The 15042-nt window shown below is 39.3% G+C and overlaps 3 protein-coding genes across 5 annotated transcripts in view; 1 reads left to right on the top strand and 2 right to left on the bottom strand.

Moving 5' to 3' along the window:
• LOC109951389 (eukaryotic translation initiation factor 5A-1) overlaps window positions 1–2601 on the top strand; it is a 9274-nt gene extending 6673 nt beyond the window's left edge. The window contains exons 3-6 of one of the 2 annotated variants that reach the window (XM_020585870.1): window positions 392–496; window positions 1100–1231; window positions 1360–1432; window positions 2330–2601. In XM_020585870.1, the coding sequence (XP_020441526.1) occupies window positions 392–496; window positions 1100–1231; window positions 1360–1422 (300 nt within the window). In that variant the 3' untranslated portion in view covers window positions 1423–1432; window positions 2330–2601. Of the gene's footprint in view, window positions 1–391; window positions 497–1099; window positions 1232–1359 lie in introns of both variants that reach the window. The other variant, XM_020585871.1, reaches the window with a different exon arrangement.
• A 65-nt stretch (window positions 2602–2666) lies between these two features.
• Window positions 2667–7765, bottom strand: gps2 (G protein pathway suppressor 2). 2 transcript variants are annotated; one of them, XM_020585869.1, is made up of 11 exons: window positions 7558–7765; window positions 6998–7168; window positions 6787–6896; window positions 6515–6627; window positions 6298–6377; window positions 6122–6201; window positions 5558–5729; window positions 5118–5201; window positions 4916–4992; window positions 4619–4714; window positions 2667–4009 (listed from the first exon to the last, which is right to left on the bottom strand). In XM_020585869.1, exons 2-11 carry the CDS (start codon window positions 7089–7091, stop codon window positions 3917–3919), a joined length of 999 nt encoding a protein of 332 aa, XP_020441525.1. In that variant the 5' UTR covers window positions 7092–7168; window positions 7558–7765; the 3' UTR covers window positions 2667–3916. The 2 variants fall into 2 exon arrangements, with proteins under 2 accessions (XP_020441525.1, XP_020441523.1); XM_020585867.1 differs by having other exon boundaries at window positions 6998–7115.
• A 1182-nt stretch (window positions 7766–8947) lies between these two features.
• gabarapb (GABA(A) receptor-associated protein b) lies at window positions 8948–11260 on the bottom strand. The gene is made up of 4 exons (XM_020585883.1): window positions 11014–11260; window positions 9751–9829; window positions 9527–9645; window positions 8948–9379 (listed from the first exon to the last, which is right to left on the bottom strand). The coding sequence occupies exons 1-4, from the start codon at window positions 11101–11103 to the stop codon at window positions 9299–9301; spliced, it is 369 nt and encodes a 122-aa protein (XP_020441539.1). The 5' UTR covers window positions 11104–11260; the 3' UTR covers window positions 8948–9298.
• Between the last annotated feature and the right edge of the window lie 3782 nt (window positions 11261–15042).

The following is a 15042-nucleotide window of genomic DNA, read 5'->3' as shown; positions in this document are numbered from 1 at the left end:
GAGGTTTCTTCCGTTAAAGGGAGTTTGTCCTCCCCACTGTCGCCAAGTGCTTGCTCAAGGGGGATTTGTTGGGTTTTCCCTATGTAATAATATTGATAACAGTAAGGTCTAGACCTTACTTTGTAAAGTGTCCTGAGATGACTTTTGTTGTGATTTGGCGCTATACAAATAAAATTGGATTTGATTTGATTTGATTTATTGTTGTTGGCCTTTATGCCTGTTATTCTTATTTTAAGTCTGTTTCTGTATTTAATTGTGTAACGTACTTTGGTCAACTAGACGTTTTAAAGTGCTATATGAATTTGATTTGAAAGTTTAGATGATGTTTTATTTGCTATCACATATATTCTGTTTTGGGACACACTTCATCCTTTCTGTGTTTTTTGTGCAGGTGCACTTGGTTGGTATTGACATCTTCTCCGGTAAAAAGTTTGAGGATATTTGTCCCTCCACCCACAACATGGACGTGCCCAACATCAAGAGAATGGAATTCCAGGTGAAGCAGCAGGAGGACACATGTGGTCTTGTCTTACTGTAGCCTGTTTCCTACTATGTTGTAAACGCTCATGTAAGGGTGTGGCTACCTCTTCCTAACCATAGTGACACCAGGAGCCAGAAGCAATTCAAGTAAAAGGTTTCCAATACACAAACAAGCTAACAGATGAGCTACCCGATTTAAGGAGCTGTCTGGGGCGATTACACTTCATTACTCTTCTTCTTCATTACACTGTGTTTGTGAAGTGAGCCTCATATTCAACTACAGAGGTTGCTGAGAGCGAGGACTACTGATCCAACCGGTCGGACTACAACACACGGCATACTGTAGAATGCTGCCAAACTGAAAGACGGTTGTTTCAGTAATTCCTGTAGAAGTGAACCCATACAGTCTTGGTGCTTCCATATCCTAATGCTGGGAAGTTCATGTCTGAACATGTGTCCCACATGAGTCGACACAGTCACAGCATTAGCGTTAGGAGTGGAAACAGTTTGAATCACGTGTACCTAACAACCACCAGTTAATTCACTGTGTAAAGTAAACGGAAATAGAAAAGTCTGTACTCTATTTGGTCACTCTTCTCTGTTGTTTCCCCTCTCCCAGCTGATTGGGATCCAAGAAGGCTACCTGTCCCTGCTCGAAGACAATGGCAGCGTGAGGGAGGACCTGAAGATTCCAGAGGGAGACCTGGGCAAAGAGATAGTGCTCAAGTACGAAGCCGGAGAGGAGATGATGGTCAGTACTGTCCCATCAGCATCCACTCTGTTCTGCTGGAGTTTTATACTACCTGTAAACTGAGAAACAACACATAGATTTTAGATATCAACCAAAGGCCTTGTCCTGACATCTCTGTGCTCTTTCAGATCACCGTTCTAAGCGCGCTCAATGAAGAAGCTGCAATTGGCATCAAAGGCATGACGAAATAAGCCACTGCAGGTAAATACAGAGCCACAGCTGCTGGGACAAGCTGTCCTTTCACCCTCCAGCTACCGCCTGACCCAAGCCTGCCTCAAGAGCAGTGTGCGTTCTGTACAATTATGTATTTCACCACAAGCCGCCAGCATGTGCCATGCCAGTGCAAGTGTGTGTGATGTCATGTACAGTTTATTGTTCATCAGTGGGGAAGGGGGAGGCAACTCCAGTCAACACAACAAGGAGGAGGTTTGATGTTTAATTTGACCTTTTACAGAGAAAACATGCCATTTTAAAAGGTTATTTACATTAATGCATATTCACTGTACTGGAAAGAATCATATTTTTACATATTACTCATTTGTTTAACATATATTTGTGTGAACTGGATTTCAGTGATTTGTGATTGATCTCATTCAATGAGTGTATTCAAATTTTTAAGTTTTTATGAAGAGCTGGTTGCTGAGGAGTGTGTTACTGTGGGCTTGCCTACCCCTTAGTGTTCTTTTTGTTTCATGTTAACACTATTAAGAGCATGTGTATCATTTATATGTAGCACTATCAGAAATAAATGAAAGCCTGTGGTTCATATTGTTTTTGTTGGAACATTGTTGTGTTTTTCCTGTGGTTTGCACTTCATTTTACAGCCAGTGGTTTCCTGCATTTCCTATTAAGAAACAGTTTTGTTGTGACTGTTGGGTCAAAGCGATTTTCTGCGACTTTTGTTTCCTGCATTTCAAACTGTGGGCTGTAGAATAAAGTGTCCGCAGACAATATGTTGGCTGTGCAGACGCTGGTTAAAATGCTTAATCTCTAATTAAAAAAATGTTTCTCTTGTTTATTTTTCTTCTCAAACATCTTCCTTCTCTGGTTTCTGACTTTTCTTTCCTCTTTTTTTTTTTCTTGATCCTCCCCTTTCAGTTGTGTTTCAGGGGCAAACAAGATGCACTGGACCTGGGAAAAAGGAGGGGATATTGCCTCGTCAATGATATTCTCCCTCTTTTTTTCTTTTTCACACTTACTCGCTCTGTCCCTCACCCTGTTTTCTGACCCTCCTGCGGGTTCACTTAGAGAAGAACTTTAATAAAGAATTGGAAATGTCAAATGGTAGAAAAATATTCTCTATGTATGTGCACACATAATAAAACCACATCTGAATCTGGACATATAGACGAAATAACGAGCGAGTAGGACTACAAATATCAGTAGCTACCTACCATCCATGCAAAGGAAAGTGGTGATAATGTTACGACTCTTGTTTTTTTTTTTTTTTTTGGTTTTTGTTTTGTATGTTCCCGTTTTATTAAGGGCTTTACCTTTGGATTAGCAATGTCCTGATGAGGTGCGTTCAGCCTGTGTGCCATACAGGACTCAGTACTAGGTTTTGTCTTTTCTGTGTGGCACGATGAACAGCCCTCCCTTCTGTTGTTTAAGCTTGTCTAGCAAACAAAGATTAGCAAAATGACATACCGAGGTTGTTTCTTTTTGTCTTAAGGCATAAAAATTGTCAAAGAGAAACAAACCCCTGCTTAAGAACACACACATTCTCGTGTTTAGAGTCCATGAACCAAACCTCAGCATACGTTGATTCACTTGAAGTCTTTTTGTGGAAACCTTCAGATGGGTCCATCACACAGAGCTCTTTGGAGAAATGACTGGAGTATTATTTGGTGTACTCTCAAACTTGAAGTGAGATTCAGGAGGCAGACAATTTGTGGCAGTTTGGTATCCTTACTTTGTGTTCATACAGCAAGTCCAAACTGAGCAGAATGTCTCGGTGGCCAAAAAATAAAGATGATACAAACTGTTGGGTGTGGCTTGTGTTTACTGTTTTATGTGGCAACATAAAAGCTTTGAAACAGAACAGATTTAAACTTAATTTATGCTGCAGAGGACAATGAAAAAAGTAACTTTTCCAAGAACGTGGTCATCTTGATCTAATCTGTGGTGCCAAACTAACAGGTCTAAATTGATCAACCAGAATTCAGCAGCACGTTTAAAAGGTCTCTGTTAGACCAATGTGTTTCTGCTTTAGTAGTATTCAGTCTGCGTGTGACCTCAGTGGAAACATTTTGATTTAATCCACATGCTTTAAATTCAACCACCAAGTTCTGCTGAACATTTTCCTCTAACCTGGTTTTGGCTAATTGTTAGTGAGCCAAGTCTGCAGACACTCAGCACTCCGCTGATGATGATGTTGGTATACAACAACAACAAAAAAAGCTCAGGCTCATGTGGTGTGGGTTAAGATAACACTTTAGTGCACACAAGCACCTGCAGAATGGCTTTACAGTGTAGGAAAAATAATAAGCTATTTTACAAATTAATATTAAATGAAACAGCTGATCGCTGATTAATAATGTCAATACACAGATTAAAAACAAGATACTATACACAAAATAAAAACAAATATGGCATCATTCAGCCTGACTCTTGGAAGAGGTCCAGTCCATCACTCACTTCAGGGAAACTGAAATCTCAGCAATGCTGAAGGTGAACGTAGCTGAGTTACTTGCCATGGTGGTAGAACCTCTGCCCGCTCTGGCTGTGGGGGAGGAAGCCATGACGAGAGGCCCCCTGCGGAGAGCTCTGGAATGAGGCCTGGTGAGGGAAACATGGAAAACCAAGGTAAAGTCAACTGTCAGTGTTTGGTTGTATAAGCATTTCTAAATGGAATGAACATGATAAACAAGGTTTATCGTGTATAGAAGGTTGGAAATGTGGGAAATGATTTCCAAATAAAATGCAGGCAACCTCCAAGTCTTTGTACACATAATACACAGCACAAACTGCTTGGATGGATATAAAATCTCAGCCTTACACATGAACATATGATTTGTAAACAAGAAGTATACTCAAGAAAAATAAAAACAACTTTTAGAAAGTGGACAAACGTATCTCTAGAAATTCAGAGATGTTTTGTTAACACAGAAAAAAAAAAACATTATTTGAGCAAAGGTACAACATTCTGGTGGTAAACAACAAAAAAAAAAAAAAAACAAAAAACAAAAAATGAAACAACAGTGCCTCAAGCCAGTGGTCATGTGTATTCAGCTTCAAAGTCTCCAGCTATGATAACAGCCCTGTCAGGTTGTACTGATCATTACAACTGAAAATAAATCAACAACTTTTATATTCTAGGCTTAGTAAGACAAACAATATGTTAAATGGCCTCAGGCTGGTGCCAGGGGAACAATTCTGGTGGTTCACCTTTGCAGTGGGGATCTGAACTGCCAATGATGGTGTGGGCAACAGGCCTGGAGCAGAAGGATGCATGGCTGGGGGGTGCATAGGCCTCAAAGCACCCTGACAAAACACCAATGAGACACAACAAAACATTATTCTCATTTACACAGGAGGATGAATTGAAGTGCGAGGCAGGTAAATGAGTGGTACACTAGCTGCTTAAACCTAACAATCAACAGCATACAAATTAAGCTCATATTGTTTATATATTAGATCTTGAACAAAACTACAATAAAGCATCGACATTTCAAATGTTCTTACTGCATCAGTAAAGCCTGACTGTTGATTGGCATGTTCCAGCTGCTTCTGAAGGGGGATTCCTGCTCCAGGGATGTATCCTGCAGGAAACACAAAAGTTAGCATTTATGTAGTTTTGTAGTAGGCATGTACTACAAACTTTTAATCCACAGAAAGAATCCAAAAGCTCTGGGAACACCTGAACAATGAGAAAAGAGGAACTGACCAGGCTGAGAGGTGAAGTGACTGTGGACAGGGTAGCCCGGCTGCTGGTGGGGAAGATACTGCATAGCCTGAAATGCAGATGCACCTGAGGGAGAACAGACCACTCGGTCTTACTAGTCTTGCATCCCACTTGGATGAGATTCAAATTATTCCTAACTGACTACAGCACAATAAGCATTAACAACAATATATGCCCGAATAACAGTTATTTGAGGCTGGGAATTCATATCAGGGCTTTCTTGCAAAAGAGATCTTGATCTCAAACAGACTTCTTAACTAAAAGTTTAAGTAATATCCAGATTACAAAATCTGAGGAGGGATCTTATTTTTTTCATCAGGACTGTATGTACATTAGGGAAATTCCTTTTCAATAACTACCTATTTGTGAATGATACAGATGATGTAAGTGAACCGTAATACCTAAACAGACATGTCCTGTACCTCTGATCTGAGAGCTGCTTGCAAAACTGACAGGTACAGATGGTCCAGGGGCATAGGTGGAGGGATGCTGGGCCTGAGCTACGCTGTAGGTCTCATGGACCCCCTGGCCCCCGCTGAACTGCCCGTGCTCTGCTGAGCCTGAACTGAAACCAGGCGTCTGATAGTGGCGTGCCTAAGAGAGGAGAAATAGGAAGACAGGTAAGCGAGGGTTAATTAATGGTGCCTGAATGTATCTTTACTTGACCCAATGTACGTATATAGCTTCATAACTATGGGCATCACTTGGATAACACTGCTACTGAACCAGGTGTACACTGAAAAGCTGGGGCCCTTTATGTAGATTTAACACACACAAAGTAGCCATAGATCAAATATCTTCACATCACTGCAAGGCTGCCTTGTTCAACTCAGAAAATAATGTTCTGATTGACCAAACTAAAACAAGATCTACTCATTGTATCCCAGAAGAAAACCTCAATACACAAAGGGCAAAACTGCACATGATGTAGATATTTTGTGAAAAACAGCCGTTTTGAGTAAAACAGTGAACACTTCTTTACTTACTGGAATCACAGAAGCTGGGAACAGCTGTTTGCTACGTTCTCCAAGCAATGCACCAGGTCCCCTGTGGCTTACTGGACTGCCTAAGAGAGGACAGGGCAAGAATGAGCTGACTGTTGTTAACAACACCAGAAAAAAAGCAAACAAGTTTCCTAGATAACACCAGATAAGCATCTCACCTTGAATGCTGAGGAGGTGTTGCCCTGCATGCATGGGCAGACTTGGTTGGTAACTGGCTGATGTCAGTGTTGTTATATCACTAAAGAAGACACAAAAATGCTACTGAGTGCCCAGAACACTTAGGTTAAAAAAGCAAGCTTTGATATGAATGACCTCCTCAAACAAAATTGAGCCATATCTCCTATTTGAAAACAAACACAGTGACATCCTGGCTACCTCTGCTCCTTTCTGCGTCTCTTTTCCTCTTCATGGAGAACTTTCTTGAGCTGTAAGAAGAGTTGGTGTTTCTCTTCTTGGAGTCCTTGAAGTTTCTCACCCATTTTCAGTACCTGAAGATTAGAGTTGGGACCCATAAATGTTCATAAACGATATACTTTATCCTATTAAATGTTATCTGTGCCAACCAAAGATAAGACAGCAAAGCCACATGGAGCTGGAAGCACTGACTGCAACAGAAACTTCTAAGTGTATTTAGCACCTTTCCACACCTGTTCTTTGGTCTCCTCCAAGGACATCCTCTCTTCTATTTCTTTTGTCCTCTTCCTCTCTTCCTCCTCCTTCATCTTCTGCTCCATCATTTTGTCCACCTCTTCCTCCTCTGAAAAGATGATACTCATGGTGTTCAAATTAAATATTTTAATTTACATTTAAATAAATATCCAAATTCAATCAGATTTCGGTTCTACTGTGACAACTCACCTTGTCTCTTGCGCTCCCTCTCTCTCATGATGTGTTTGTGGAGGGCTCTGGCCATCGCGTTGGACAGCTTGGGTCTCTCCAGCAGGGCAGGCATGGTGACAGGCAGTGGAGGGGCCAGCTGGTGTTGGTCGAAATATGATTTCAACAGTTGTCAAAAGTTACAAGGGGTACCTAAAGTACATTTAGCGGTGTTGAATGATGTATTTGTCTATACAGCGTTAACGTCGTATAACAAGAAAAAACAAAAACACAGCTGTAGCTAAAGGTTAAAGGCCTAACGTTAGTTAACCGCTAAATTAGCAATGTAAGCTGCAGCTTTTGTTAACTTCATCTATTTTAGTATAACTTATTAGCGGTTAAGCTATTGTTTAAAATACATTTGTATGGAGATTTAACTATAAACCAGTGGTCATAATTTTCTCTTTGAACATGGCCTAATGTAAACAGTTAACTAAAAACAGCTAGCTAACGTTAGCTACTTAGTAGCAACGTTAACGTTACGCATTTTATGGCTTCTATTGTATCATTCATTTAACGTGGCATATTAGAAAAAGTCTTACTTTTGTTGTTTTGTAGGTCGTTTCACAAGAATCTACCCGTTTTACGATTTTATAATTGAGGGCCTTCGACTGTTTTTGGATAAAATTAAAAAGGTAAAAATCCAAACTTCACTGCAAAATACAAACAAATGAAGACATTTTGGGCCCGGGTGATAATGTTGTACTTCCGGTGCCAAGCACGGCGTCTTCGGTTCCTCCGAACTGCAGTCTGGGAATAGTAGTTTTTCACGTATTTTGGCCACAAATGTTAAGAACGGGTTTTGACGAGTGGTGAAAATGTCCCTCTTTTTCAGTCTTTAAATCATATCAATGAATTAATTCAAAACTGTGCTGATAGGTAGCTATCTTTCAAAGCATATTTTGAATACTACAAACATATAGGTCACTTATTCTGCCACAGTGATAAAGTTATACATTTTCATAACACAAGCTTGATTTAAAATAAATAAAAGCACTGACACAACTTATGGTTCATTGTCTCACATTAACTCCACCCATATAAATGTCTGTTTTGGCAAGCATATGTAGTCATTTTTGACAATGTCAAATTCTTTGAAACACAATCATTTTCAACAGAATTACTTCATTTTGATTCAGTGCTTAAAAAGACTTGTTTTATACATCAGTCTAGATATCTTGAATGTATTTTAGTCATCTCCTTTACACTGCCTTGCTCCTTCTTGGACAGTACTTGCTTACATCTTGTGCTTGATTTCTGGTCAGTTCACAGTCCAAACCACAACTTTACATCTCAGCATTTACAATCTCTCACCAGGAAAAACAATTAAAAGATGATTCAGTAATCAATTAATGCACATTCTGTAGCAAATATGAGCCAAGATATTAAATAAAGACAAGAAACACTGTTAGCTTTTCATCACATTTTATTATGTATGGTCATGAATGAAGAGAAAGAGCCAGTAATGCAGCTGTATACAGAGTTCAAATCTTGTTTTTAAAAAAGGAGACAAACAAACAAACAAAAAAAAAAAGAAAGAAAAAAGAAAAAGAAAATTGCACTGTTTTACAAGACGATCAAAATTAAGCCATCTAAAAATAAACAATAACCATAGTAGCAGTCAACAGAATAATCTTACCACTGAAAGCAGAGGATGATTATTTAGTCTGAATTCTATTATACTCCTCGCTAGGGTCAGACGCTGAGTAGCACACTCATTTCTCATTCAAAAAAAATTCAGTGGCTGGTGAATAATAAAATTAAAAAAAAGTTTTTTTTTTCCTAGAAGAACTGCTGGAAAACAGTTATCCTTTAATCCACCAGAGATGACAACCTTTAACTGGTGGCTGCTATTTATTTCCTACTCTAAACACAATATACAATTTATCATCCAGCAAGCCAACAGTGAAAAACCAGTAACTATCTTCTTTGTCAGTCAGAGCCAATTTTAACTGATTTCTTCCCTTAACCCTGGAGCAACTATAATTATGGCCTAGTTCTAACATTTTTTCAACACTTTCATTTTTTTAGTATAGTATTATCAATTATGACACTAAAAAAATAACTGGCCATGAGACCACTTAACCGAACTTACTACTGAAGCGGAGGAAAATACAATTCAAACTGTAGAATAATAAAGACGAATAGATGTGAGCAGTGATGAAAGTGCATTTAATATATTTACTCTGGGAGCTCTAGGCTGCTGAGCTGGATTTAATATTTAAATGAATGAAGGGTGGAGGTCTCAGAAAGGAGGGTAGTGGTTGGTGGGGTGTGGTGGGATCAGATTTCCCTTTGGCTGTTCCCATACACACTCTCATCACTGTAAGCAATGTAGAGGAAAAAGTCCTCTTCATGATGTTCCTATGAAAGAGAGTAAGAAAAAAAAATGTTAGCATGATATTAAAAACGTAAAGAGAAGCTTTAGTTTCCTACTTTAATATAAGTAAGAAACAAGAACGCAATATGCTGACAGACTGAGAGCTAGTCAGTAAGGTAGAATCTGAGTACCTGGTACAACAGTCCCATGGTAGCTGAGGTGGGTGGAATGACATTGTTTACAAAGAAGAAGAGAGCATCCTCAGCTCGCAAGTGGATTCTTTTCCGGATGAGGAAGTAAAACTGGCCCACTGATAAAAGAGAATATAAAGAAATGAGAAAATATTAGGTTTGACTGTTACACACAAATGTCTTCAACATTGTTCAGAGACTTGACACATAATATAACGGTTTACCTGTCAGGTCGGAGGGAACAAGGTATTTCTTCTTGTCCAGATCTCCTATTCTGGCTTTTGGGGCTTTCTCCACAATTACCTAAAAATATAAATATATAAAAAAATAAGCAACCTACAAGCTGTTGCACAGCTTGCCCTAAGCAAATGAGTCTAGGTTTTTTCCCCCCACTGAATAAAAGCTTTGTGTATCGAGTACATAAATAGTACGTTTCATCTTTCTCAGAAAAGGGATCTGAGAAGGCACACTGTCAGTCACACAAGCACTGAAATATATTCAACCTAGATGAGGTGTTTGTCTGTCTGAGGCCTATGTTTTAGAAAGAAAAAACTAATTGTAATTGTAGTTGATCAGTTAAAAATAATATTTTACAGTTCAAAAATTAGATCCATTAGAAAGTGAAAATAAAACTATTTTTGTTTCCCCTCTTCAGTCTAAAAATAAAGCCAGGTTATTGTAGAGCTTAAACGACTAAATAAAAAATGTAACAATTTTGACAATCGATTGATTAGACACAAAATCTGATTAAAATCTATTATTGAAAACAGCTGAAAATGAAAGGCAGTGTAACCAGACTGTAGAGACAGTGTCATGCATTACAGAATACAGAAGGCACATACATGTATGGACCATACAATCTTGTTATAAATGTCTGAGTGACAAATGGCTAAAGGCTGTGGCCCATGCAGTCTATCCATAAGTGCCAGTCAGACGTAAACAAGAGCCGTGTTTGCTGAAGCCAATTATTTTAGGATGCAGTGCTGTAAGCATTTCAACAAACAGTCTAAACTATAAAGTTACCCAACTACAGACCAAGTGCACGTCGTTCCCGGTAAGGACCGCCATAATACAACCAGCGAGGTGTTATATACCGTGTTCGGGGCCTTTCTTTATGATTTAATAATGCTAGTTAAAAACTGAAAACACAAGGAGGGACAAGACAGACCTACAGATAGCTGGCCTGTTCAGCGCGCCCGAAATTGTTGGTCAATCTCTAGCGTTGTTAGTTAGCTAATGTGCTGTTTGGAAATATGACAAACAGCACATTAGCATAAAAGATGGGATTAGGCAACTATGAAGAAAATCAATGTTGGTTTAGTGTAGCTACAACTATAACACATAACTGTAGTTGGATTTTAAAAGTGCGTACATTAGCTGTGACTTACGATTAGCGAAACAGAGCTAACGTTACTACAGCTGGAGCTTAGCGTCGTAAAATTGCTAACAACACAGATCGAGCAGCTAAGCTAACGATAGCTACTTACTGGTACCCTGTCCGGATACTTCTTTCTTATTTTCTCGCCTTCGGACCGCCTTTTCTCAAAGGGGTGTTCCTCCTTATACTGAAACTTCATCGTTATAAGAGGTGACAGACAACAAGTCGGTCACTCGGGGTTTTCTTAAAGAACTACTCGAATCGCTGACACACGGCAAAAAACAAACGACGCTAACTAGCATTAGTTCGCCACAGCTGTTTTCCTCTTACGACAGCGGCGAAGGGATACAACAACAACAACGTGACGTAGCGGAGAGTCTACTTTGCAGGGTGTACTTCTCCCTGTTGCAGACCATATTAACGTTGATCGTATAGTGATAATAGCTGTTTATTCAAGTAAAATGACCTCATTTAAAATACATACATTTGGGAGTGGTTTAAGTCCCTATGGTGCCATTTTCCGTGGAACTATTTTATTTTGACCAAGCGCTGCGCGTAAAGACGTAGGGTTGGGCAGTAAGGAGGCATGTCCTTGTCATATGACCGAGGCCCAGCTGTTAGCAGTAACTTACCATGCGCTATTTAACTGCAATTTTGACATTGACAGTCAACGGTGTTAAACATCCGAGTTCAGAAATGTTCAGCCGGCCCTCAATAAAATGGGGATAGTGTAAGTTACAGTGTATTCACTAATTATCGTGCACACGGTGTATTAATAAGACAAATCTCGCGTTTAAGTTCGGCAATTTCCGCTTTGTTAAGGACATATTTCCTCAACTTCCTAACCCCCATATACATTAAATATAAAGAAAAATATCTGACCTACTGAACTGTCACTGAGGAGGAATCATCTCCACTGTCATCAGTACTATGTATTTTAAGGACATCCCTGAAAGGATGCAAATTACAGAGTATTGTCACATTAATTCAGCAGACCAGTGGGTGAAAATGAGCTGATGGACCCCTATAAACACACACAATAAGTAGTAGTAGTAGTTGGCAATGCAGCTTTGCCTTCTGGCTTGTGAGTACCAGTTTTAAGATAACTATTGTATTAGTTTTAGGAATTCACAAGGAACCACTACTCACTAATAAAATGAGTTATGTAATTTAAACTCTAAAGCATGTCTGTATTCAGATATTAGAAAAACATTACTGAAAATATTATCAAGAACATTTTTATCTGACCTATGTTTGCTAGTTAAATTAGGTCAAAGAGTCATATAAAACAGGCTGCCATTCATATGCCTATTTCCTGCATGTAAAAGTTGCTAACCTGTCTATTGTGCGGGGAAGCCATGACTCACTCTACCTGATCATGTGACATCTCCACCTAAACTGCCCTTCATGCTTCATAGTCATACGATTTGTTTTGTGTATGCTGACAATCAGATCACATGCATATACAATGACTCCTGTGTCCACAAAGCACACAGTTGTGAAACAAAGAACCTTTCTACTTCAAACCACAGTGTTAACTGTTCATTTAGGCAAACATTAATGTGCACCAGCTTGATTAGAGTTAAGCCAACATTCAGACAGGCTTATCTTATCTCTTCCATGTCAGGAACTTTAAATTGTAGCTTATACTCTGCTCTTCATGTGGATAGGATTTGTTTTTTCCACTCCCAGGGATCAGAGTAATCATTGTGGGTTTACTTCAGGTATGACACTTTATAAACGGCAGATGTTGATTTTGGATGAAGTAGAGAATGACAGACTCCAGTTTCATCTTTTCAGGCACAACAGAGAATCACTGAGCCCTGGACAGTGTCCTCCCTACATCGACTTTTTCTTCTTCCATTTCAAATTATTTCTCAAAAGCTCTACATCATTAAAGACAAAGTAACATCTACCTCATCCACCCCAAACCACTGATGTGGTCCCAAGAGGTCTGATCACATCTACCTCATCCACCCCAAACCACTGTTGTGGTCAAAAAACTCTCCCAAGAGGTCTGATCGCCAATTCTTGCTCAATCATTGAAGTCTGGGAAGTACCTTGTCCAAGTTGTAGTAATCTCCAGGGAACTCCAAAAACATGTCCAGTAGCTCCTTGCTGCAACTACTACAGGATTGTACTGATTGTACTGCTTCCTTCTCTTTAGCATCCCCCTTAGCTTCATGTTGTCCACTATATAATTTAATGCCCTGCACTTATACTGCCGAAAACACAAACAAGAACACAGGAGGACCCCATACCACCAGTGTATGCTGTGTTTTCTGACTGCACCTAGAAGGCTACCTGAATTATCACCTAGGTGACAGTAAGGGTGATGCATCTTGATACATGTAATAGCATTTGTTTTCAAACTGAAAATATTTTTACTGTTTCAGCTCTGGTGTCCGATAAAACATCTAAATGTCCAAGTGGTCAGAAGAGATAATTGCAGTCATCTTCCAGAGGGATACAAATGAGCTGCCAAGGAAGGTGTAAAAAACAAACAAACAAACAAAATGTCTTTCCTGGAGGTCCCCTTTCCCAGGAAAGACAGTTAGCAAACACAATAGATGAGGTGAAACTTAACAAGGTGGCTGTTACAAGGGCTACTCAAAACAACAACAGATGTGTGCTACTTTGGATCCATCTTCAGGAGGATCAGGGGTGTTAAAACAGCTAATAAATACTGGTATAATCATGGTCCACCAGAGTACAGGAGCCTACTCCTGCACTATAATGACTAAATTTAATAAACAGGCATCTACAAATATAACTGTGCGCACTCACAGCTGTGACCAATCAGAAGTTGCTCAACCACTGACACTGTGTTCAGAAACCTTCCTGCATGACCACTATATTGCATGTTTACAACTAAATTTAATAGTAAGAAAAACATTAACACTTTGTAAACTCATAAAATGGACCTTGCTCTGCTTAAAAAAGTACAAATATTTAGGAAATGTAAACTGGGTGCTGGTAAATGGCAAACTTCTATCTGTTAATGAAGATGATGGGATATGACTGAACTCTGAGGTACAGCTACTAAATCAATGCCAACTAAAACTACATAAAAAATATTAATTTACTTACATGATTAAAAAAAAGGACATTTATCACAACAAATATGAATATCAACACTGACACAAAAATGACACGCTACTAACATCTGGTATGGCAAAATGCCATACCAGACACATATCTAGAACAAGTGTAGCTCCTTCCTGTTTGCCTTAATGCGAAGGCTGAAGATGACACTGCATAACTTCAGGAAGCACAAAAAATATTTTGGAAAACCCTTAACCCAAGGTCTCCTGAGCAGTGTTTGAATGCTGAGTGGACAGTGCAGTTTTGTGTTCCTCCACATGACGGCAGCAGAAGCTGAATCCCTCTCAACTGCTTCGCTAGTGAGGTTAATCGGTTAAGCTGCAAGATGTTAGGCCTCAAATATGACATAAAGACTGCAGAATGAATTGCATTAAAAGAAGAAAAGCGGGATAGTGATACTGACGAGTGTTTTATTAGTAACAGATCTGGAGACAGAACCAATAAGAAGCCGCTGTGAGCCTTGACAAGACTGACATTGTTCAGAAGGCATTTTAAAGATGGAGGTCTAATAGTTGAACCCATACATTAAGGGAAATGAGTAAAAACTGAAAGGGGAAGGCTGCAAATTTTAATCAAATATAAAACCAGCTTCAACAAAAACAGAAGGGGCAAAATTTATGTGCATTTCCTATTAGATGAAATCAGGATGGTGTCAAATATTAAAGGGGGCGAGCAAAATGTCATCCTATCCAGAAGTCATTATCATATATTAGGGTCATAGAGAAACAATCAGGTATGGTAAGGCGGCACGGCAGTCCACATACTGATACAAGCCATTCTTTTTTTCCTCACAACTTTTCAGTCAGGTCTTTATCACAGGGTCCTGCAAGGAGCTTTGGGGAAAAAGTGATGTAATGGCTAAAAGGAAAAAGAAATCTCAGGCTGCTTGGCTACTTGTCCAGAAAAATGGCTGTGGATCGTGTGTTGCAGGCAAACATCCACGAAAGACATCATGTAAGCAGGTCCATTCTTGTTGGGGGAGGAGAAAAAGTACCTCAGTAATTGATTAAACTGAAAAGGGATCATTTTCTAT

Source organism: Monopterus albus, unplaced genomic scaffold (genome assembly GCF_001952655.1).
Source record: "Monopterus albus unplaced genomic scaffold, M_albus_1.0 scaffold384.1, whole genome shotgun sequence".
NCBI classification, from domain to species: Eukaryota; Metazoa; Chordata; class Actinopteri; order Synbranchiformes; family Synbranchidae; genus Monopterus; species Monopterus albus.
The sequence above is the reverse complement of the archived record's forward strand: the minus strand, read 5'-3'. Positions and strand labels throughout refer to the sequence as shown.

Coding starts and splice junctions, on each gene's coding strand:
- gabarapb (XM_020585883.1), bottom strand. CDS start 11,103: ATGAAGTTTCAGTATAAGGAGGAACACCCCTTTGAGAAAAGGCGGTCC. Junction 9,646..9,750: donor TGTTCCCTCCGACCTGACAG/GTAAACCGTTAT, acceptor CTCTTTTATCAG/TGGGCCAGTTTTACTTCCTC. Junction 9,380..9,526: donor CCATGGGACTGTTGTACCAG/GTACTCAGATTC, acceptor TCTCTTTCATAG/GAACATCATGAAGAGGACTT.
- gps2 (XM_020585869.1), bottom strand. CDS start 7,091: ATGCCTGCCCTGCTGGAGAGACCCAAGCTGTCCAACGCGATGGCCAGA. Junction 6,897..6,997: donor GAGGGAGCGCAAGAGACAAG/GTGAGTTGTCAC, acceptor TCATCTTTTCAG/AGGAGGAAGAGGTGGACAAA. Junction 5,730..6,121: donor TCCCAGCTTCTGTGATTCCA/GTAAGTAAAGAA, acceptor CTCCTCTCTTAG/GCACGCCACTATCAGACGCC.